Raw genomic sequence first — 23,900 nt, 5'->3', positions numbered from 1 at the left:
TTGACAGAGTTGAGAGGGAATCCGTCAATCGGTCACTCAAGATGAGGTAAGCAAGAGCTTGGCTTGTATGCACAGACCATCTCGTCCCCGGCCAAAGTTCAATCTCCACGTGACTCGTCACCGACCTGTTTTGGGAGTGACAATCGAGAGGGAAGGGTGGGGCCACACAATCTAGGGCTGCCCCAAAACCCACAGAGGAATATTATCACGAAGTTGCGCCTTGGAACTTTTTTCTCTTGACAAACCCCTTCGACAACCACCCACATCGACAAATTTGAGCCGACCGCCCGCTCATATACCGTCAAGATGGTAAGTTGATACATCACCATCAGCTCGTCAACAGCCTGAAAAATGGCCGAATGACAACTTGCGACACCAAAACTCTTCTTTTAGCCAGCAATGGCAAAACAAAAAAAAAGAAATGGCCCCCAGTAGCAGACAGAAATGTCTCTTGGGATTGAGAGTCAACGCAAGATGCTTCGGGTCAACAGGCCATATCTGAAGCGCAAATTGCTGACTCGGTATCTTTTCGCACACAGCCTTTCCACAAGTTGGTGAAGAACAGCGCGTACTACAGGTAAGTCCCAATCGCACTTTTGAATTTCGATCCTGGTTTTTCTTTTCGTGATCCAGAGTTCGCTGACCATCATTCCCACTCCAGTCGCTTCCAGACCAAGTACAAGCGTAGAAGATCCGGAAAGACCGACTACTATGCCCGCAAGCGCCTGATCACCCAGGCCAAGAACAAGTACGGTGCCCCCAAGTACCGTCTTGTGGTCCGCTTCACCAACCGGGACATCATCATGCAAATCGTCACCTCGGAGCTCACCGGCGACAAGGTCTTCGTCGCCGCCTACGCCCACGAGCTCCCCGCCTACGGCATCACCCACGGTCTCACCAACTGGGCCGCCGCCTACGCAACCGGTCTCCTGATCGCCCGCCGCGCCCTCTCCAAGCTCGGCCTCGACAAGACCTTCACCGGTGTCGAGGAGGCCGACGGTGAGTTCACCCTCACCGAGGCCGCCGAGACCGACGACGGCGAGCGCCGCCCCTTCAAGGCCAACCTCGACGTCGGTCTCCACCGCACCTCCACCGGTGCCCGTGTCTTTGGCGCCATGAAGGGTGCCTCTGACGGTGGTATCCTCGTCCCCCACTCCGAGAAGCGTTTCCCCGGTTACGACATGGAGTCCAAGGAGCTCGACGCCGAGACCCTCAAGAACTACATCTTCGGCCAGCACGTCGCCGAGTACATGGAGACCCTCGCCGACGACGACGAGGAGCGCTACAAGTCCCAGTTCCAGCAGTACATTGACGACGACGTCGAGGCCGACGGTCTCGAGGAGCTCTACACCGAGGCCCACGCCGCCATCCGCGAGGACCCCTGGAAGAAGGAGGAGTCCGAGAACAAGAAGACCAAGGAGGAGTGGAAGGCCGAGTCCAAGAAGTACAAGACCAAGCGCCTCACAAAGGAGGAGAAGGAGCAGAAGGTCAAGGAGCGCATCGCTGCGTACCGTGCCGAGTAAATTTTTCCTCTTTCTGTACTAAGCAAAAGCGGTTTAATTCATTCGTGATGGGGGGTTTGGCATCTGGGCAGGCATTTGACGTTATGGCATGACACTTTCTTCGGGCGTTAATCAAGGCAAACAAAATCCGGAAGGAGGATTATGATGGTCACGGGAGAAGGAAAAAAACTCCTAAAGAATTCAATAAGAATATCCCAAATGCCAGACGTCAAAAGTTGTTGACCATCCACTGAATGTGGTACGAATGAAGGAACGTGAGACGTGACAGTACCACAGTACCTTGGCCATCCTCGACTAAGCGTAGCTAACCGTCTCTGCAATCATCAATCACGGTGATGCAGGTCTACCTCCTGTCAAACGAAACATGCGTGGTAGACGGCGCTACTGTAACGCGGTGCCGCACCGTCTCGCGTCTCGGCGGCACGATGGAAATGCTTATTCGCTCGCTAGTCGGACTCGATGCGCTCCGTGACAGGCGATGGACCTGCCGGCCGCAAGATGACGCAGACTGGCAGACGTGTGTGGTGGGTGGAGGGTGGTGAGGCAAAAAGAAAAAAAAAAGGAGGGCATGAGACCCCGCATAGGAGCACCAGTGATATCAGATCATGCCAGACGGCATTGGGGAAAAGTGACGATCTCTTACGAGAATCAAGAGATGATTGCATCTGCAGATTGCTGGACCTGCGGAGGGTTTCGGGATGGCGTAAGACAATATAGCTCCATACACCTGGCGATGATGTCGGTACGGGTACAGGGTATACTGAGAGATGTTGAATCTGAGATGGTTATAGCCTCCTCGCTTTTATTTCCCCTTGACTAGGTAAGTATGCAGCTAGGTACTGCGAGGTAGAGATGGGTCGATTCCCGTTTGGTCCCACAAAGCGTCCGAAAACTTTGTATGGCGACATACTGTATAGGTAAAATTGAGGAGACACCATGAGATCCAACTTCGATAATTAACAAGGTATTTGAGAGGAGACGCTGCAGGTGCGCGTCAATTCGAGGAAGTCGACGTGGGTTCAGGAGCCGTCGATGAGAGACATGAGCCGAGAGTCGCATTTCATCACGTCGCGCGCGGGAATTACGGGATGAACGGAGGGCATAGCGGCGAGATGGTAGGGTCGCGAAAGGCGAAAATCCCAGCCAGAGTCCCAGGCCCGAAGCACATCATCTCATCCGGTGAAAAAAGGAATGGTATGCTGGGGAACGCGGCACAATGCTGCAGAAGGAGACGAGAGCCAACAATCGTGCTGGTTGCCGCCGCGCAGGGTTCCATTCATGAAGTGGGTGAGTGAGAGTCCCTGGTATTGTAGCGGTGTCCGTTTGTCTGCCCCTTTTAGACGAGGGGACACCGCTGAATGTTAAGCAGGGGAGTACCCCAACGGCAGCTCCGTTGAGTGAGGGCCCCGTGATCTCGCGATGCTCATGGGGCGGGCGGTCAGCCGGTCACTTCTTGGTGGACAGTGGTCCGTCTTGTGTAATTATGCCCGCCGACTCGTGGTCCATTTTCTTCCGAATTAATGCAAGATGAAAGGACAATCTGGACCCTGAATAGATACCGCCGTACGCGGTAGTGTACAATGAGGCAAGGCTCCAAAATGTGAAGGTTACGGGCTGCAACAGGCAAGTGTGAACTTTGTCTTACCTGTCCACGGGCGTTTGGCGGCTTGCCTTGACGGCTTGCAGGCTGTTTGAGCGAGTCCAGTCACTCTGCTCCGTAGGTAGTGTAGAGCCCAGTGTGTCTAAAATGTCAATGACTTGGCAGGCCCGCCACCCCAATGGTGAGCTGTGTGGTCAGTCCAGTGCTTGAGAGGCGCGCGATTAATAAGAGCCCGCCCCATCTGCGTCCAGCCCACGTACTCCTGTGACTCTGCAGTAGTGTGCGGTTCTAGTGGCAGGTTGCAGAAAGATGCAGGGCTGTTCGCCCGCTTGCGAATGGAGAGTGAAGAAGGCTGTGTGTGTGTGTGTGTGTGTGTGGTGTCACTGTCGCCGTGTGGTGGATGCCAGGCCATTGGCGCCGAATTCGAGGGAAATCAGCTGGGGCAAGTTAGCAACACATAGAGGGGGGGGGAGACGAGTCTCAAGAGACTGACTGACGGAGAGTCTGTGAGAGTTCCAGGTCGCTCTCTCGCTTTCCTGACGTTCATGATCCCCGCTGATGAGTGGAGAGGGCCGGCAGTGGCATCCAACCAGAGCAGAGTTGAAGCAATCCACTGGCCATCTGCTGACTGTAGGGCCGCGGAGGTCCCCTACAAGTACGGAGTACATGGGTCCTGGAGCCAAGCTATTGCGTACGGAGTATGTGCTATCCACGGAGCACGAATACCGCGATACCGGTGCCTCTGGCAGCTGGCCGTGTCAGGTTGCTGCTGTGTGCGGTGAGGAGGCACGGACAGGCGCAGTATCCGTACGCAGTAACAGTCAAGTGAACGTGTGTGATGTTTCCGCGACAGATGTCCTATCTCAACCCAGCTGCCGTGCTCCTCGTCTCAACATGGCGGGCCGAGGTTATTACCCGGGGATCTGATCTCCAAAGTCCGCAGTGCCCACGAAAGGGTAGTTTGTGCCATGGGGTCGGGATGGAGCGAGCCGGGAAGACGGGAATACTAAGGCACGCAAAAAGTCTGGGAAGATTGGCGGTTGGGAGCACAAATTTCAAAATGGCAGGTCGGTAATTACTGCATTGAAAAACAAGTCCCGGGGAAGCTTGCGGCATAAGATGTCCGTCCGTCTGAAGGTTGTTGACGCGAGACTTCCCATCGGGCCAGGATGCTTGAGGACGGCAGGTGAGGGACGGTATTTGTCCCCAGGGATGGTTGGATTTGTGTTTAGATGCCGTTAAAGCCTCTTCTTCTCTCTCTTTGCGTGGGTCTATATTGCTAACTGCGAAGGGAGTTCAGGGCGGGAAATGATAGCATCTTGTTCCATTGGTGATGAACAAGTGGTGACAAGTTGACAACAGTCAGCAGTGGCGGAGGAAAGCACGACATTGATGACTTCCATTGCCCGTGTATTTGGGTACTTTACTGCGTACAAAGTATGTATCCGTTAGGTGCTTAGGTACCTACCTCGGGCCAGCCAGCCAAGACCGGGTGGCCCCCCGGGTGAAGTGATGTCTCCAAAATCCAACCAGCCTGGGCCATGGCGCCGCTCATCTCCTGCCAATGACGAGATGCGTCGCCTCTAAAAAGGTTAATGAACCCCCCCGCTAAAGCTGCCACGTCCGGCCTTTCCTTCGAGGAACCTTACGGCAAGGTACGGACTCTATCTTACCGATGGAACCTGGAAGTAGGTAGCTTTATGGCTGAGGTGCTTCCTAATTCTCTGTCAGTGCTAACTTGAATACCTGCCGTCCCCTCTCCTCCTTCCCTCCCCTCCCCATCCGGACCCGGACCCTGACGTGAGGTATCCGAACCTGCGCGAGTCCCGTCCTCCAAGGCTCCAAGTACTTGGTCCCTGCCATCACCCAAGACCACCACGAACCCACGACTATTATCATTCGTACTGCCACTGCCACCTCCTTCTCAACCAACATCCCGCGTTCGCCCTACCACACCCTTCACACGCCAGACAACCCGGATTTTCCTGAGTTGGACTGTCGACGGATTGGAAAGCGAGCCAGCTGTCCGCTCTTGCTCCGTATCGACTTACCGGAAGGATCCAAGGTGGTGTCCAAGGGACCGGGGCTAATAAGCAACGAACCTCCGAGTACACTACGAAGTACCCTCCACCTCCCGCTTCCGCCTCCTCTTAGAAATCAACCAAAAACTCACCCTCTGCCCGGCCTGGGCGCGCGATAATTCCATTCCTTTCTGTTGCGCCAAAAAAAAAAAAGAAGAAGTGACAACCATCACTGTCTTCTTCTTCTCCTCCTCCTCCTCCGCCAAGCATTCCCCTCGTCGTCGTCGTCGTCGCCTACTCCTCACCTGCCCGGACGACGTCGTGCCTCTTTTTTTTTCTTTTTTCTTTTCTTAGGCCCGTTTGCGGTGCCTTTGGTCTTTGACCTGTGTTCTACCCTTACACAGCATCTCTGCGACAATCGTTATGGAGCAGGTTCATGGGGTAGATGTTAGCTGGATGACCCACGGCGGCTCTCCGAAAGGTAGGCAAAAACGTCCCATCTGACCTCATTCTCCAGGGCAGCTAGTTGGCTGTTGCGCTGGACCCCCCAGTCCACCCACTCACCACTCACCACTCACCACTCACATCGCCCTCGCCAACGCTGCCCTGCCAAGTCGACCCAGATAAGCAGCTCGGGATCGACCTACGAGCGCTTGCCATTGTTGACCGGATCTCTGGGGCCTCTCGCTCCTGGCCTGTGGATATATCCAAGAGCCCGTCACTTCCCTTCACCTTCTTTCCTGCCTCTGCCTCTCTATTGCGCACTATCTTCACAATCACCCAAGTACCCAAACATTCCCCCTGCTAATCCAAAATGCGCCTCACAGACAGGCCACCGAAATCAATACCCATACGCCGATCTTCGACGACCGCACCCAAAGAGTCATCACCACTCCCCTCTCCGACCACCGGCCAAACCGCCGTCAACGGCAACACCAACGGCGCAACAGACACTTCAAAAGCGACGACAGAAGGCACAAAACCTATCCCAGTCTCGAGACCGCCTTTAGGCAGAAGTCCATCTAACGAAAAATCACCAGGGCCTAACGGCACTCCGCCAGCCCGCCGGAACTCGTGGTTTTCCAACATCTCTTCCAAGTTTTCCTCTTCGCCAGACAGCAAGGCTGCCCAGGCAAACCAGCAAGCACAAAGCACTCCGCCAAAGGACTCCGGCCCAGTGCCCCCGAAAGTAACTCCTGCAAAGAATGCCGTGCTCGCACACGCCGCTAAAAACGATGGCGACCAGCCGTACACCCCGGCACCTCCCGGACGCGGCCAGGCCGGCTTTCTGGGAGTCTTCCGCCGACTGTCTTCATCAGGTGGCGTCTTGGGACAAGGAACGAGAGGAACACACGGCCTGGTGGAGCGAAAGATTCTGAATGTCGACCGCAACCGCGAACGTTGCCAGATTTCGGACTTGCATCAGGCGAAACTCCGGAGGGTCGCATTCAGCGTTGATGTCGAAATTGCTCCAATGCCCAAGTACGTCGATACAGACGTGCCCGGTAAAAAGCCACTGGAAAAGTCAAAAACGAAAAAGATGACGGAGAAGGGAGAGGGCGAGGCACTGAAGAATCCGAAAAGTCTTGCAGAGCAAAAGGAGCGCGATGGCCTCATTCACACAACTGGCGAGACCGTGCCAAAGGAGCCTGAAACGGAGGGAACGGACACAGCCAAGGCCAAGGAGGGTGGCACGAACGGCGTAAGCGCTGCATCCGTGGATAAGGAGAAAGAGACCAAGAAGAAGGACAAGAAGAAGAAGAGCGAGGAAGAGAGGAAAGCTAGGAAGGAGAAGAAGCGGAAACAGGCTGAGGCTAACGGCACGATTCCCATGGAAATCCACGTCGACGACAGCGACTCTTCCAGCGACGGCACACCAGCCGCGACACCCAAGACGACAGCGTCCCCCACAACAAACCCAGTGAGGATATACCGCCGTTGTTGCCAGTTGAGAGAGACACCCATTCTCAAGAAGATCACCGAACAGCTCAACAGCCCTTCAAATTGCTCTGCCGACATAGGAATGATGCAGAAGTTGGATTTGACGGGCTACTGGATGCAGCTTCCTGACTTGATCACTCTGGGCGATTACTTGGCGGTTGTGCCAGTGAAGGAGGTCATCTTGGAGAATTGCGGCCTGACTGACGAAGGCATCAGGGTGATATTGGCAGGTCTCCTAGCTGCAAAGAAGCCTGATTCAAAAAGGCGGAAGCAAACCAAAGCAGACGGTATCACTACGCAGGGCGGCTTCGTCGAACGGCTCGTCCTCAAGAACAACAAGATTGGGCCCGAGGGTTGGAAGCACATGTTCCTCTTCATCTACCTCTGCCGAACGCTCAAATTCCTCGATGTTTCGACGATATCCTTCCCCCGGCCTCCTCAACCTTCACAAAACGGAAACGGGCACGGCCATCACTTGCTCAGAAATAATTCCAATGACGAGCAACCTCAGAACATATGCGCAACCCTATTTGCCAAGGCCATTGGCGAACGACTAGGGGGTTCTACGTTGGAATTACTCAACCTCGGAGAGACTAACCTCAACTCCAACGACCTTGGCGTGGTAATAGACGGTATCATTCAGTGTGGTGTAAAGCGACTTGGTCTTGCTCACAACAACATTGATGAAAAGGGGCTCAGGCATGTTGCCAGATATCTGTCCACAAGCGGGTGCGAAGGCCTTGACTTGGGCGGCAACGATCTTCGAGACCAAACTGACATCATTGCCAATGCGATCTCAGAAAAGGACTCTTTGTGGGCGCTCAGTCTGGCTGAGTGCAACTTGAAGCCTGGCTCGCTGTGCAAAATTTTCCCTGCACTTGCTCATCTCAAAGATTTCCGCTTCATCGACCTTTCTCACAACCGGGATCTGTGCAAATCGGATCCCAGCGCCATTGGTCTCTTGCGCAAGTAAGTCACACCAAGTCACCCCCTACGACTAAGAAGCTGACAACATCTAGGTATCTTCCAAAGCTACAAGGGCTGCGACGTGTTCACCTTGCCGATGTCGCTATGACCTCTGAGCAAGCCATTGCGCTCGCCGAAATTCTCCCCGAGGCTAAAATGCTTGCGCATATCAGTTTCCTAGAGAACCCAGAACTGGTCAAACTTGCAGATGCTAAAACTGAGGATGCTCAGGAGGAAGCTTGTGCACTCTATGCATCCTTCCTGGCTGCCACCCGTGTCTCCAAGACTATCGTGTGTGTCGACATCGATGTACCGAGCGACAAGTCCGGCGAGGTCGTCAAGGCCTTGGCCAAGCAAGTCGTCGCCTATTGCTTGCGGAACATGGAGCGCTTCCCCATTGGCGACATAGGCGCGGTCATCTCAACAGTCCTAGCCGAGTCCGGGGATTCGTTGCCAGGCGGCCCAATCCCACCTTACCCCGATGTGCTCGCACATCTCGTCGGTCACGACGTTCTCAGAGAAGACTCGGACAACGAGTCTGCGCCGGACGACGACTATGTCATTGGAGGCACTGGTGTTGTCAAGGCTCTCACTTGCTGTCTCAAGAACAGGGGAGATGAATCGAGAAGGCAATCTGGCGAGTTCATCCGGGACTTTGAAGATGGTGTCCCAGTACCTGCTAGCCCGCGACCGAAGTTGCCTCCTGGAAAGGCAAAGGATATGTCGAAGCATCTACTGGCCAGCGCCCGCAAGATTCGCCAGCGGCTGCAGCCTGCACTGTCCAAGGCTAGAGTCAACCCGCAGGAAGATGAGCACAACTTGCGCAAGCTGATGTTCCTCGACGTCACCCTCGCCAACATCATCAAACGGTTCGAAGATGAGTTTCCTGAAACCCGTGTGTCCACGGATGAGGCATCGGAGACCACCCTGCCCAGTCAGAGTGATCAACTCGGTACATCACTCTCCTCGACGGAGGATCCTGATCAGCACAGCATTCCATCCGATGTCGAGGACGAGACCGGCTTGTCGGTTCGGCCTGGTCTGCCGCGCACGAATTCGACGCTGTCGCACACCTCGAAAGCACTCGCCGAAGAGGAGGGTAGAATGCACAGGGCCGGTCACAAGATTCGTTCTGGAATCATCAAGCCCGAGTACTATGGCCTGCTTAGCGGGGTACTCGAAGTCGGCCTCGACCCCAAGCACACTGCTATGCTTCACCAGATGATTGAAGAGATCGACGACCCTGATTTGACTCAAAAGGTTGAAGAAAAGGGCATCATGCGCGTCTTCAACGAGGATCGCGATCAAGTCCGAGAGGGACTTCGGGCACTTGATCCCATGCACTGGGATCGGTTCGTTGAGAGTCAGGAGAAGGCCCGTGGCAATGTCAAGGCAGGCATGACCAGCCCAGCAAAGCCAGCCGATGAGAACGCCATTGAGGACTGAGCTTCTGTCTCCTACGCCTTGTCATCTTGGCATAATACGGCGGCATATTCGCCGCCTTTTGTACTCGTAATTTGCTCGACTTGAAATGTTGGGATTGGGGACTTTTTGAGACGATGAGAAGCAAGCAAAGGCGTAACGCGAGGAGGGAGTCCGGCATTCACAAAAAAAAAACAAGTTTTGCTCTGCGTCTTCAAACAACCCCAGGGAATCAAGTTCACTTTCTACGGTCAGATATTTGGGGATGTGGATGGATTCATCTTCAGCGACCGGAACAGAGGAGTTCATCGGAGTCGAGAAGGAGAGCAGCCAAAATGGACAGTCGCTACTGAAACATGTACTAGTGTACAACAGCATTCTAAAGAAATGACCCCTTTTCCTCGCCCTCCTTGGGGCGAGAAGGCCGCCGGGTCTGACGTGCCAAAATGTCTATTTTGAAGTCACACTTAGTATGAAATGTGTTGAAATGAAGCTTCAGGGCCACCCAGTACACAAGTAAAACTTCAAGTGGCGTTTGCGCTTGTCGAAAAGCAGGCTGATTATCGCCAGAGCCAGACAGCGTTGACTTGTCTGAAGAGCAGGAAGGTAAAGGCCGCAACGCAAGTATTAGGTTATCATCGATGTGCTCATGAGTCTTGAACGCCACTCGGGTCCTTATACACGGGCTTGGGTCGAATTTAACGTCGGTGATCTACCGTTCACAACTGGAACGAACCACTACTCAAGTCGAGTGACTTGTTCAAACCGAATCCGACGCGTCTCTAGTCATTCTACTCAGATTGAAGATGCCACAATTTCTCCGCTCCATGTGGTGGATTCCTAGACTTTGGTCTGATCTATGCGCCAAGTGAAAGATCAGTAGAGTCCAGGGGGGGTGTGATGGTACTGGAAATCGAATCGGACACTCGCCTACTTGGAGTGTCCGTCAGACTGTCCAGTCACTCTGACGGATTTCCACAGAATAAAGGCCAAGAAATGTTTAAATCTAACAGCGACGGGAGCGAATCTGATGTACATTAAACTTAACTTTCGTGGGGGGGGGGGCCGGGGATATGGTTCAAACAATGCCAAGGCCGCCGGTAACATACACCCATCCACCCATCCATCCATTCTCAAGCTGTGTTTTCCTGTCAGGACTGGGATGTCTGTCGTAATACGTAGAGTTTGGAGAGCCTTTTCTTGTCAAAGTCTTACATGATCATCCAAAGGTAAACGGGTAGAGAAAGGTGATTAGACTTGGGGTTTAAAGGAGGATGTAGCCGCACTGCCATTTTGCAGTTCGTCTGATCTGCTTCTGTTAGTCGTTCCCGCCCGTTGTTATACGCACAGCGGCAGGTCTGTTCATTTCCCAGCAGAAGAAGAAGAAGAAGTGAAAGGTGGACAACTGTTATTCATTTCTAACCTCTTTATTCCCTCATCTTCTCTCTTTCTTTAAAGTCCACGCTCGCTTGAACACAGATCACAAAACATGAAGCCATCAGACAGAATCGCCCTGCTCCTAGCAGTAGCAGCAGCGGCGGCAGCAGGCCCGGCAGCAGCCTTTACAAACACCAAAGTCGACTTTTTCATGCGCAAGAATATCGACCCCATTGTCATCCCGGGCTAGTACAAGAGCCACATGCACAGCTTCTTTGGCAGCGACACGGTCAAGGTGAATATGAGCTCGACGGCCGAGTTGCAAAAGGGGTGTTCTACGGCGCAGAATCCGAATGATTTTTCTGTTTATTGTTAGTAATTTTCCCCTCTTTTCCCCGTGTCTATATGGAACCCAGTAGCAGAAAACATATAGATTGGGAAATTTCCTCTCTTCTGGTCCTGTAGCAAGAAGCAACGTCAGACTTACACACACCGTCCGTCCGTCACAGGGATCCCAACCCTCTACCACGTCCAAGGCGAAACCCGAACGCCCATCGAACCAGTCTCCTTTGTAGCCTACTACAACTTTGACAAAGACCCGGCCAGGTGCCCATCCCGCCCGACTTCTCCGTCGTAGCGGGCAACTCCAAGGCCGCCACCGAAGCGGACCTGATTGCGGGGTCCGACATGACCTGGCTCTGCCAGAACCAGGCGTTCGACGCGGGCGGGAAAGACCACGCGCAGTTCCCGCAGGACACGTGCTCGACCTCGTTGCAGGCTGTCTTGTGGTTCCCGGACTGCGTCGACGAGACGACGCTCAAATCTGCATATTCTGATAAGAAGAGCGGGACGTGTGCGGCGGGGATGAAGAGGATGCCGCAGTTACGGTTTAGTATTCGGTATGATACGAAAAGTGCGGTGTCGGAGGGGTGGAAGGGTGGGGATCCGCCTATTGAGCTTGCGTGTGGCGGGAGTCGGTGTTTTCACGGGGATTTTGTGAATGGGTGGCTGGAGGAGGCGGCGAGGACTATGGTTACGGGGTTGAAGAGTAAGAGGGAGTTTGAGGCTGTTGATGGGCCGAATGGGAAGGCTAGGGCGGGGAGTGTTTGTGAGAGGGAGGCGAGGGATGCGGATCCGGGGAATGGGCGGAGAGTGTGAAGTTGATGGGGGGCGGGAAGAGGAGGAGGAGGGGGCCGGTAAGGAGGATGGGGTTGTGAGGTTATTCGGGTTGGGCTGCTTGTTTCCACCCATTCTGCGGGAGGGGGGGGGGGGGGGGGGAGAAGGGGATATCGGGATATGGCCTGGCGTGAGGGCCAGGGCTTGAATTAGTCGGTCTTGGCTGAGTGAATGGCCGAAATCCTAGAGCTGTAGAGTTTGATACCCAGGTGATGGATACATTGCAACTCTGGAATGGGCTGCGATGCTTTCCGATCAAATACTGAGATACTCTATATGGGGTTATCATTGGCTTGAATAATGAGATGCGAACAAAAGAGTCTTCAGTATAGTAAATCCGAACAACGTCGCCGTCGAAGCGTCTTTATCGTACGAAGCCCCGTCTTGTCAAAGTTGATGGAGGGACGGACATACAGGGATCAACTCCATTATCGGTCATCATATGTAAACCTCTGTTTCATTGCCATCCCCCTTCTATACCATCCGCTCTTGTCTTCATGAAACCTAGGAGCGGTGAAGAAATCTAGACTCCATGTTCAAAGAAAAACAAAGGCCGTGCGACGGGATGGTGCAAGTATAAGCAATCCTCCGTTTGGCAGTTAACCACGTTGTGTTTGTCTGGTCGAAGCAATGGCTTTACATGTTTTCACTAATCCGGACATGAGCATGACATGTACTTGATAACGAAATCAGGTTATTATCTACTTGACGGAGACATCATCGGTGAGACGAATATGACGAACATGGTGAAGCCCAGGAGCCTCGGACACCACAATGGGCTCAACGGCAAGGATATTCACCGTGATGAAAACATATGAAGAGTGTCATACAGATGAACTTGAACCACGATAATGTAGTCGTTGCGTGTGCCACAATGAGTTACAGCCCGGGGTTAAATAGGCTTGATACCAACGGCGGGACAGCTTCATGCTCCGGACTGAGATGTGCTTCGTCCAGTTATCGACAATCAGCCTCAACTCAAAGCCTATGGCGTCTTCATCACAAGTCACAGCGAACAAACTACAGCAAGCCTGGCCTTATTGACCTACATCTATCCCACAACTCGAGCGCCGAAAGAGGGCGCCACCCTAGAGGCGGCTAGACGGCCATCGATCGGTGATTAGTATCGACCACTGGCCGAGCAGTCAGCACATACATAGTATCCATAGAAAGCGTCAAAACACTTGGGATGAAAAAAAAAGGAGACCAATGTCGTCGGAGTAGGGGTGCCCGTGAGCGCTCAGCTAGCTCCACGCGGACGGGTATCCGGCCGAAAAAAGGCTCGAGGTTTGGCCCTGCCATCGCTGGGGGGGGGGGCGCCTCAATCGAGTAAAAGGCTGTGTTGTGCTCCTGTGCTCCATTCACTGGCGCATTGGTGGTGGTGGTGAGTGAGCCTGCGTCATAACTGGAGCCCCCCACCCAAGGCTAAGCCGGGGGACAGCCACCGAAAGGCCAAGACGGGGTCTTGAGTGAAGGAGGGTTGAAATAGAATGAGGTGGTGGGTGGGTAGTTACGTTTTGCTGGGCATGGCTGAAAAGTCTTGGAGATTCAGGAGGAATGGGGTCATTAATTACCTAGGTGTCCTAGGTTTTTTATCATTTGCTTCTCTTTGCCGGAGGCCTCGAGTACTTTGCTTGGCTTGGCTTGCAGGCTCAGGCCCAGGTCTTGGAACCGATGCTGTGCAGAGTGCAGACGACGGGTCGAAGCGGAAAATGTGAATTGGCTTTTGCTTTTTCTCCTCGTCGCCCTGAACGTCAGCGACCAGCAAGAGGGGGCCGTGGTCAAGAAGCAAATCGAACGGGAAGAGGCTGTGGTTGAGACTCGAGTGTCATTCTGACGATGATGGGCGTGAGTTTGACGAGTGGCATTGCAGAGACCGGCCGATCGTTGGATGTCCTGCTGGCCTCATTCGTCTGCGCACATGTTCCGTCTAGGTGAGCCACTCACCAGTGTCAGCTCGTCTGTCTCGCCCTGGTTTTTTTTTTTTTTTTTTTTTGGCCTTGGTTCGATTCGATTGGGTGATTTCGGCTGAATTGAATTGGACCTAAATTAATCTTGGGCCTGGCGGAAGTGACCTCAGAAAGACAGGTTATCGGCTAGGTAATGGAAGAAACTTGGTCGTGGCCGCCCCGTCTAAGTGTGATTGTTGACGACGGTGGGTGGGCGTAGGAGCTGGCGATGCAAAGCTTGGATCGTTGGGGCGTCAAGACGGCCCGTGCCCCCACCAGGCTTTTGCTAACCAATGTCCTAGCGCCATGCAATGTTAAGGTCACTGTCTGTACTCCGTACTCCGTACCTTGGGAGGTCTTTGCCGTATAGGGCTCAGGACGCAGGAGACTAGGAAATGTCTAGGGAAACTTACCTTCACACTGGAATCAATCTGCTCTTTATTCAGATTGTGCACGTAAAGCAAGTACAACAAGTGGGATAAGTTGTGAAGGCTGAGGAAAGTTCGATTGTAACATGGAGGCGACGGCCAGAACCCCTTTCAGTACTGAGTACTCTCAGGTACTCCGTAGTTCCAGGTTGCCTGAGATACTTGACGTCTGGCTTGATTACCTCAGCATGGAAAGTCCCGCCTACATTGATTAACTGGGCTTGTTCCTGGCAGGCAGACGACTTTTCTCGGGGTTGTTTGGCAGTCTGCTGTTTCAAGACTACCACTCATCTGTCTCTGCTACCTTACTGACGACTCTTGGAAGAAGCTCAACTTCCGTCTAGGAAAAGCTGGAGAGCCTACCACGGATGTGTGTGATTGGGAGTTGAGTAAACAGCAAACCAGAGCCGGGCAAAGATGGAGGGGGTGTTTTGATGACGAGGCTTGCCCGTGCCAAGATGGGAACGGCTGGCAGTTCATCGTTTCTTAGTCCCTCTGCCTACAACCTTGGGCCTAATGTGCATGCAGCACTACTCTGTAAGGTTGAGGTGACGTTCAGATGGCACGAGCCGCTTCTCTTGGCTCGCGCTGGCACTTGAACGGAGAAAGATCGACCAAGACTCTCCAAGACTCTTGGGCGGCACATTTGAAGTCTTTCCCATGCTATACTTACGCAGCATGGGGTCTTGGCGCGGAGAGCCTCCCGATATGTTGCATTTAGAGGGAAGGGAAAAATGGGAGGGGGCCAGCCCTTCATTCATCAATTCTTACTCTCAAATCCGCTGTCCGGCAACCTATGCCCGAGCTGGGTCGTACGGATATGGCAGAAAGGATGGAACGACGGAAGCGCGGCAGAAGAGAAAGATGGAAAACCCGCCTGTAGGGTTGCGGATAGCCATGTTGTACGGTACGGAGTACTACGGACACAGTTGGACGGTGCGGTTGCTGCAGGTGCTGTTGCAGCCGACGAGGGGCACAAGCCGACAGACTGGATTCGTGGAGATGGAGGGGAAGAGGGGGCCACGCCATCGACGAACTACACCACATCGAGAGATCGTATGGGGTTCGTATGAAAGACTGGAGGCGGCGGGACTTTTGAGGAGGGGGGTTTCGGTATAGCGAGAAGGATAAATTGAACGGCCTAAACAGGTCGACGACGAGGCATCCAGACCCGGTCTACGGATAGAGAATAGAGCTTGGAAGGAAAGGTATGGGGAATCTTGTAGCAGTGAAGGTGAGTGATTTAACAGATCTGCACACGCTGTGAAACTTGAAGGTTGGGCTACATTGGCTGGAAGCAAGGGAGAATCGGGTGACAGCCGTTGGGATCGAGCGGCAATTCAGGGGGGCGGCGGGAAAGGTCTTGAGACTTGAGAGTTGAGCCCTCTGCCTGGCTGGGCGAGCTGGAATCCGACTTGGTTGGGAAGACGCGGGTGAAGCGTATGAGCGTGTATCCGTATCCGTAGGTGAGGAGATTCTGGGGAGGGGGAGGGGCATTGTCTGGGGCTTATCGACATGGACCAGGACTTGGGCCTGTCTCAGTCCCGGCTGAAGATTCGTGGCCTGCTGCGTCTGGGTAGAGATTCGGAACGGATTGACGCGGGAAATCGGACATGATGATGAATTGGTTAACATTCAAGAGGGAGGGGGCAATCCAGGCTGCTGGGCAATGCTTGGGGAATTCGTACACCGTATGGAGTAGCGAGGGACCGGCTAACTCGACTTGGGAGGTCTATCGTGATGCGCGATATGTTGACGAGACGCGGGTGTCGCTAATACGGCGACAAGCGACCGACGGGGCGGAAGAGGAGAGCAGGCCATGGCCCAGCAGGGCATGAAATTGACAGGGAAGCGGACGAACATGAGGGAAAAGGACAAGCGACAGACGAGATTCGGGATGGCATAGCGGCCATTGTGGATGGGGCGTTGGGGACAGATGGGGGTAGAGCAGGGAACTGCATCGAATTGAGGAGACAGTCTGATAGGATGGACAAATAAGGTGCGCAGTGATGGTCAGGCACGGGGAATTGTGCGCGTCCGAGATGCTGCGACTGTCTACTGGCTGGTTATGAAGGGGAGACGGTCAGTGATAGGGAGAGGCATTTACTCTCGAGGGTGATGGAGTGATGAGAACACTAAGGTCAGGTCCATGTGGTGAAAGCAAAAGGACGAAGAGGCGGTGGAAAATGCAATGCGACGGAGTTGAGAAACAACAAAAAGACTAAGCACATGATGGAACAAAAGCAAGTGCAGAAAAGCAAGTTGACTTCGCGCTGTTTCTCGCCCTTCATTTTCGTGTCTGTCTTGCTTGCCCACAGCGTGGGGGCCAAGCATTCTGGCGTTCATTCCTGCTGGTCTTACCTTATCTTGCTGTCGGTGACCTTAACTTGCGTGCTTGCCCTATCTCAACCTGGGAGGCTTAATTGCAAGTTGGCTACGTGGTCTTTCCTGATCATATCCTCAGGGAAACAGATGTGGTTGCACTTGCTGTTGGAATTAAGGAGGGAATTCAGGAAGGAGCGTCTAAAAACACACCTTCGTCTTACCTACGGAGTATTAGGGACTTGAGGTACCGTACCTAAGGTACTTCGTAGACGGGAGGATGTCGTTCCTTGGGTGTTTCCATTCCGGTACGGCGGTACCTTGTCTGCCTGCCTTTTGAGGTACTTTCCTGCTTTGCTTGACGGATGATGTACCCCGACGCAAAGTACACATGCTGACACCGATGTAAGACTGGGCAGGTACGTACTGCAGAAATGATATCCACCCTCGAAATGTACAACACTGGCAGCCTGCAGGTCGCAGACTGGGTGGACTGGGAATGAATGCCTCACTCACATGTTCGCTCACGCATCGAATGCGAGTTGCAACTTGAGGTGTGCATGTCTCGCTAGGGTACACCGTAGAGGCAGGACCATAGGTAGAGCTCGCTTTCGCCTATCTTATATACACATCACTTGAAGAGAGACCACCTTCCAGCCAGTGCGGTGTATTTAGATTGTTGAGGGAAATAGTATACCAAAGGTGCCTTACCAACTAACTACCTTTCTTTCCCTTGAGAAGTGGTGAGAGAAAAAAGACGAAAGACAAAAACATGGCCCGGACCTTCCCCCCCTCCCTTTGGTGTCGTCTGGTCTCGTTCCTGAACTCTACTTGGCTTCTTCTGTGATCTATCCTTCTTCCTCACTTTTTAACCTTTGGGCTTCCATGAGCATGCCAGTGCTTAGGTGTACGAAGACAATCTCCATGCCTAGCTGCTAGCGACCAAGGTACCAAGTAATACATACGTACCCAAGTTACTTGCCTACCTACCTATCTCCATTACCTTGTGTGAGGTGCCCAAAAGCGTCTCTCTCCTCTCCCACCTCAGAGTGCCTGTTTCTGGCTGGGCTGTTTTCAACCCGAGTTTCTGCTCAGCTTCAGCTCCAGCTCCAGCTCCGTGCTGTCTCCAGCTCTGTTCCCTGCTCTGGTTCCCGCCTCCCACCCCCAAACCACGCCAAACGCCTCAAGTGAACCCACCGTACCCACCCCAAACAGTGGCCACTTTGCCCGCTAGGGGATTGCACCACGAGCCGAAGCACCCGCGGACCTTTCCAGCCAACGGCCACCTACCGCAAGTTGTCGTATCTGGGACGAAATACGCTGGAACAGAACATACGACGAGACGAGACGGTACTTTGATCCACCACCAAAATCTCACCAATTCTCAAAGTATCCGCCCGGCCTGAATACCCTCGCTATACGTTTTGTCTTGTCTTTTACAAGGCCACATCGGACGTAAAAATAACAAGAAAAAAAGGTACCCCGAACACTGCGTCACTTACAATTCAACCAGAGGTACATGTTCATACCCTTTTCATAGCTAATATAGGTAACCGCTCCTCTCTTCCTCTCTCTCTCCCCTGCTGGGGCAGGCTCCAGAGTGCTCTCGCTCCCTCTCCGACCTCGACCTCCGCTCGCATTAAGCCGTGGAGTTCTGCGACGCCTCTGCTTCTGCTTCTCTCATTCTCCCTCTCTCTCTCTCTCTCTCTCTCTCCGTCTCTCACACTCTCCTCTACCGTTTTCCTGTCTTCCTTCGAGGCTCTACCTACTCTACAGGAAACAAAAAGTAAAAGCGTCTAAATCATCCTAATACCCTATCTTTCCTTCCTGCTTCCTCCTGTCGGGCCCCTTCTCCCTAGCTTGCTCCTTCGTTCCAGTTGCACATGGCGGTGGCGCCAGGTTGGATGTGCATCGAAGCCACATAATTAGATCTGTACATTTGTTCACTCAACTTTCCATTCTCGACCCCGGGCCTCTTATTATTCAGACATCAGCCCTCAAAGGGGGCCCCAAGCTCCTACCTCATCTCTCTTCTCCCTTCTTCTTCTTCTTCTTCTTCTCTTCGTTGCTCTCTGCTTCCAGCTCTTCCCCCTTTTCTCACCTACTAGATATTTCTTCCCTCCGTTAGATCCATCACCGACCAATACTGACATTGTTTTCATCTCAAGCGTCGTTGACGGTTCCAAACCTGCGAGGTTAAAACCTGAACCGGAATTGGTCTTCAGCTCTACGTCGAAGCAACCAAAGGCCCCTGCTCGACACGCTACCAAAAGGCCTCCCCCAACCACATCCGACAGCAAGTGTTACGTGTGGCTCGCCAGTCCTCGCCAAATCGTCCAGAGCTTTCTCGAGTAAACGCCACCTTTCGCTGTTTTGCGTCGTTGAGCAGTCCGACTGGCAGGGAAGCACATATCGTGAAGGACAGAGCGCGCGCCTCTGCCTGCTTGCCGCACGCCACCACCAGTACCATCGCTCCACTCACTACCTACCACCTGGGGGCCTGCCAACAACAATTCGGGCGCGCCAACAAGCAACAGCAACAGCAAGAGCAACAGCAAGCCGAGGTGTGTGAGAGGTTGGAAAAGAAGAGCTGCCTTGCTCTCTACGCCCACCCCAGAAACAAGTCGGACATTTCGCCTGTCGGGTCATGACAATTGGATAGTCGCTGGAGCCAAACACGTAAGGTACCGCAAGTACCTGACGCGACCTAAGGCTTTCCCAGCGCTCCGCATTGCGTCTCCTACGTCACCCCGCCCCCCCAATCTGGCCGGCTCTGCCCGCGAGTGGTGTCTGCTCTTGGCCTGTCGCCCTCCAAACACTCTTCTTGGCTTGCCGCAACTCTTTTTAGGGGCCGCTCCCCGACCCGCCGTCGTCCACCATGGTCCGCATCATCCCTGGACGACTCAAGTCCAGCTCCTCCCTCCGCAACAGCCGCAGCAGCAGTCCTACGAGAAACAACAGCACCGGCAGCACCAACAGCAAGATGGAGCTGAGTCCAAAGGAGAATGGCTTGACCTTGAAGGTCGTCGTTATGAAGGTACTGCATTGTCACTCTGGCGCTAGTGCGCGGATCTAGGTTGGATCAAGATACACGATTGCTGACCTTTGATGCATGTTAGGCTCGAAATCTTGCCGCAAAAGATAGACGCGGCACGTCCGATCCGGTACGAACTCGAATCCAACCCTCGCGCCCCTTCGTTTCCAATTGTCTAACATGAATTCTCCTAGTACCTGGTTTTGACACTCGGCGACGCCAAAGTGACCACCCACGAGGTGCCCAAGACTCTTAACCCAGAGTGGAACGTCATCGAAGAACTTCCAGTCAATTCGACCCATAGCCTCCTTCTCGATGTTATATGCTGGGACAAGGACCGCTTCGGCAAGGACTACCTTGGCGAGTTCGACCTTGCTCTGGAGGAGATCTTCGCCAATGAGCAAACCGAGCGAGCCCCGAAATGGTACCCTCTCAAGAGCAAGAGACCCGGCAAGAAGACCAGCGTGGTCTCTGGCGAGGTTATGCTCCAGTTCACCCTCTTCGACCAGTCAAACACCGCCGCTTCCCACGAACAAATATTCGAGAAGCTCAATGCCTTGCTCAATCAATTGCCTGCGGGCTCCCGACAGATTACACCGACCATGACCCCCCTCATCCAACCGGTCCAGAACATGAGGGTCGGTGGAACAAACCCGTCGCCTCCGCTTTCGCGCAATCAGACCGACGCCTATCAAGAAGATGACGATGACGACGATCTCGACATCGAAGACGACACCCCTGAAGACGAGGATCCCAGCAAACCCGAAGTCGCCGAGAAACGCAAACGACGCCTGAGGATTAAGGGCCTGAAGAAGAAGAGGAGAGACCAAACATACGAATTCAATAATAGTGGAAGCGACGTTGTGGGAGTCATCTATCTCGAAGTCTTGAACATTACGGATCTGCCTCCCGAGCCCAACTCCACCCGGACTACATTTGACATGGATCCTTTCGTCGTTGCGTCACTCGGCAAGAAGACGTACCGGACGAGGCGAGTGCGGCACAACCTTAACCCGGTCTTCAACGAAAAGATGATTTTCCAAGTACAGGGCCACGAGCAAACCTACTCGTTCTCCTTTACCGTGATGGACCACGACAAGTACTCTGGAAACGATTTCATCGCCGACTGCTCATTACCTATTAGGGAGCTCATTGACAGGGCCCCCAAGGCAGACCCCGAAACTGGTCTATACGACGTTCCCGAACCCCATGAGTATGTCGCCCCTCAACAGCGCCGCTTCAAGAAGCTCGGGATGTCCCGTACGTCGTCCTCCCAAAGCTTGAGCAAGGTGCGGCCTGGCTTGTCGAAGAATGCAAGCAGTGCATCCACAACTACCCAGACCGGAACGACAACGCCTACGCCTCCCGCCCAGGCCTCGAGCCTGAACCCAGAGTTTCTCTCTCCTGAGCAAGCCCTAGCAGGAGCCGGTGTGCAGACTGCCGAGTTGGAGGCTGACGACGCGGAATTCCATGACTTCAGTGTCTCTCTGAAGATGAAGGATGCCAAGAAGTGGGAGGCCAAGCACAACCCGGTCCTCTACATCCGCGCGAAATATGTCCCCTACCCGGCCCTGCGACAGCAATTCTGGAGATCGATGCTCAAGCAGTATGACACCGACGAGAGCGGCCGCATCAGCAAGATTGAGCTGACTACGATGCTCGACACACTCGGATCGACATTGCGCGAGTCAACCATTGACAGCTTCTTCCAACGATTCCCCCATAGAGCCCAAGGCGATGACATTTCGGACCTGACATTCGACGAAGCTGTGATATGTTTGGAGGATCAGTTGGAGGCCAAGAGCCGCCCACAACTCAGCGTCGCAGACAGAATGAAGAGCATGCTGCCCGATGCTGACAAGGTCAAGAATCTGCTCTCTACTCAAGGCACCAGCAACGTCCCCAGTGGTCCCCCAGCAGAAGGGTCCAGCTCGTCCGATGGAACTATTGATGTTCCGGAGCTCAGCACCCCTGGCGAGGAAGGTGAACTGCTCGACAGGGACGACTTGGCCGAGGATCGTGCCGGCGAGGAGCATGTGGTCGAAATCAGAGAATGCCCCATCTGCCACCAGCCGCGCTTGAACAAACGCAAGGATACCGACATCATTACTCACATTGCAACATGCGCAAGCCAGGACTGGAGACAAGTCAACAACCTGGTCATGGGTGGCTTCGTCACCGCCAGCCAGGCCCAGCGCAAGTGGTACTCCAAGGTCATTACGAAGATCTCATACGGTGGCTACAAGCTTGGAGCCAACTCCGCAAACATCCTGGTGCAAGATCGAATCACTGGTCAAATCAACGAGGAAAAGATGAGCGTTTACGTCAGACTGGGCATTCGCCTGCTGTACAAGGGATTAAAGTCGAGCAATATGGAGACCAAGCGAAGTAAGTTCCCACTGCAGACGTTTTTATAAGTAGCTTGATTGACAAATGTTCTTTTAGTTCGCAAGATGCTCAAGAGCATGAGTGTCAAGCAGGGCAAAAAGTTTGACGATCCGGCTTCCAAGGCCGAGATCCCCAAGTTCATTGAGTTCCATCGCCTCGACATGTCCGAAGTGCTCCTTGCGACGGAAGAGTTCAAGAACTTCAACGAGTTCTTCTACAGAGCACTGAAGCCCGATGCTCGCCCATGCTCCGCCCCTGACCGTCCTGACGTCGTTGTCTCTCCCGCCGATTGCCGCAGCGTTGTCTTCAACAGTGTGAGCCAGGCGACCCAGGTGTGGATCAAGGGCCGCGAGTTCTCCATCAAGCGCTTGCTTGGTGAGGCTTACCCCGAGGACGTGAAGCGCTTCGAGAATGGTGCCCTTGGTATCTTCCGTTTGGCACCCCAAGACTACCATCGCTTCCATATCCCTGTCGATGGTATTATGGGCAAGCCAAAGACAATCGCCGGAGAATACTACACGGTGAACCCCATGGCCATCCGTTCCGCTCTCGATGTCTACGGCGAGAACGTGCGAGTTCTCTGCCCCATCGACAGCCCAACTCACGGTCGCGTCATGGTCATCTGTGTGGGTGCCATGATGGTTGGAAGTACTGTGATTACTCAGAAAGAGGGTGCACAAGTCAGTCGTGCCGATGAACTCGGCTACTTCAAATTTGGCGGCAGCACGATCGTATTGCTGTTTGAGCCGGGCAAGATGAAGTTCGACGACGATCTGACTGACAACTCCAATGGAGCCCTTGAGACTTTGGTAAGTCACAATTCAAACTTACCGTATTGCGAGTAGCCGCTAACATTCTTTGTAGGTTCGCGTAGGCATGTCTGTCGGACACGCTCCCGACCAGCCTCAGTGGGGTCCCGACATGCGGAAGGACGCAAAGGACGTCACCGATGCCGAAAAGAAGGATGCCAAACGCCGTATTGGAGGCAGCCTCGGAAGTGAGGAGTCATCTAGCGGCGAAGACACCCCGAACGCAAGCGCCGGCATCACCACGCACGCTGCGTCGGCCATGTAGAGTCGCCGTCTTCGCGTTGCGTGTGAGCGCTTCGGGCGCCATGTGCGCCTTGCCAGCGGTACCGAATACGAGTACCTATCAGTGGCTGGAAGATAGAAGAGCAAGAACAGGTGGACAACAAAACGGTGTTGGGGAACTGGGTAATTTTCTCGCTCTTCGCATGAGCCGCGTCGAGCTTGTTTCTTCTTGTTTCGCTTCTACGATGTTGGTGGCTTTCAACAGACACACGACATGGTTGAATGCGACAGCAGTGCAGCGATAACGGCACCGAGCATAAGGGCACGGGATGTGGGAGCACACACATTATTGGATCAGATGCAATACTTCTACGAAATACAGAGTACAGAAAACGGGAGTAGGGGAGAGTCTATGGTGCGGGGAGGGCCTTGCTTGGCGAGGTGGGGGATCAGCAGTGTCGCTCGCTCGCCTTGAATGAATGCAGCAACATGTCAGTTTTCTGTAAAACGGGCCCCCTTGTTCCTGAAGTCCATGTGATGTGGTGACCAATGGTTTGACGCGTCGAGGTCTAAAAGGGAAGTTCCCATCTGCAGTAAGGCACCAGATGAAATGCATGTCTCCACGATGTGGTCCGAATTCTGAGAGGTTGTCACGCCGGAGATGATGGTATTCAGCGAGTCGCGTAGGGAACGATGAAGGATGGACATGATTCCATGATTTT

At 53.7% G+C, this 23,900-nt stretch overlaps 5 protein-coding genes across 5 annotated transcripts; 4 read left to right on the top strand and 1 right to left on the bottom strand.

Annotated features, from left to right (window-relative positions):
* Positions 1 to 8: 8 nt before the first annotated feature.
* BDP81DRAFT_88188 (ribosomal L18p/L5e family protein) lies at positions 9 to 1,753 on the top strand. Its single transcript, XM_060596438.1, has 3 exons — positions 9 to 309; positions 540 to 577; positions 662 to 1,753. Exons 1-3 carry the CDS (start codon positions 307 to 309, stop codon positions 1,521 to 1,523), a joined length of 903 nt encoding a protein of 300 aa, XP_060450802.1. The 5' UTR covers positions 9 to 306; the 3' UTR covers positions 1,524 to 1,753.
* Positions 1,754 to 5,567: 3,814 nt separating this feature from the next.
* Positions 5,568 to 9,497, top strand: BDP81DRAFT_309418 (cell wall biogenesis protein Mhp1; the record flags this gene model as incomplete). The annotated part of the gene is made up of 3 exons (XM_060583546.1): positions 5,568 to 5,637; positions 5,972 to 8,054; positions 8,105 to 9,497. 3 exons carry the CDS (start codon positions 5,568 to 5,570, stop codon positions 9,495 to 9,497), a joined length of 3,546 nt encoding a protein of 1,181 aa, XP_060450801.1.
* Positions 9,498 to 11,287: 1,790 nt separating this feature from the next.
* On the top strand, positions 11,288 to 12,033 carry BDP81DRAFT_416433 (uncharacterized protein). The gene has a single exon (XM_060589531.1). It carries the CDS (start codon positions 11,538 to 11,540, stop codon positions 12,006 to 12,008), a length of 471 nt encoding a protein of 156 aa, XP_060450800.1. The 5' UTR covers positions 11,288 to 11,537; the 3' UTR covers positions 12,009 to 12,033.
* A 3,494-nt stretch (positions 12,034 to 15,527) lies between these two features.
* BDP81DRAFT_88122 (uncharacterized protein) lies at positions 15,528 to 16,380 on the bottom strand. Its single transcript, XM_060596437.1, has one exon. The coding sequence runs from the start codon at positions 16,036 to 16,038 to the stop codon at positions 15,580 to 15,582; it is 459 nt and encodes a 152-aa protein (XP_060450799.1). The 5' UTR covers positions 16,039 to 16,380; the 3' UTR covers positions 15,528 to 15,579.
* A 3,019-nt stretch (positions 16,381 to 19,399) lies between these two features.
* On the top strand, positions 19,400 to 23,373 carry BDP81DRAFT_88083 (phosphatidylserine decarboxylase). The gene is made up of 5 exons (XM_060596436.1): positions 19,400 to 19,762; positions 19,845 to 19,889; positions 19,954 to 22,147; positions 22,205 to 22,956; positions 23,012 to 23,373. The coding sequence occupies exons 1-5, from the start codon at positions 19,604 to 19,606 to the stop codon at positions 23,219 to 23,221; spliced, it is 3,360 nt and encodes a 1,119-aa protein (XP_060450798.1). The 5' UTR covers positions 19,400 to 19,603; the 3' UTR covers positions 23,222 to 23,373.
* Positions 23,374 to 23,900: the final 527 nt, after the last annotated feature.

Source organism: Colletotrichum phormii (assembly GCF_030913505.1).
Source record: "Colletotrichum phormii strain CBS 102054 chromosome Unknown BDP81scaffold_2, whole genome shotgun sequence".
NCBI lineage: Eukaryota > Fungi > Ascomycota > Sordariomycetes > Glomerellales > Glomerellaceae > Colletotrichum > Colletotrichum phormii.
Note: the sequence above shows the minus strand (reverse complement) of the source record. Positions and strands in the feature narration are given on the sequence as shown.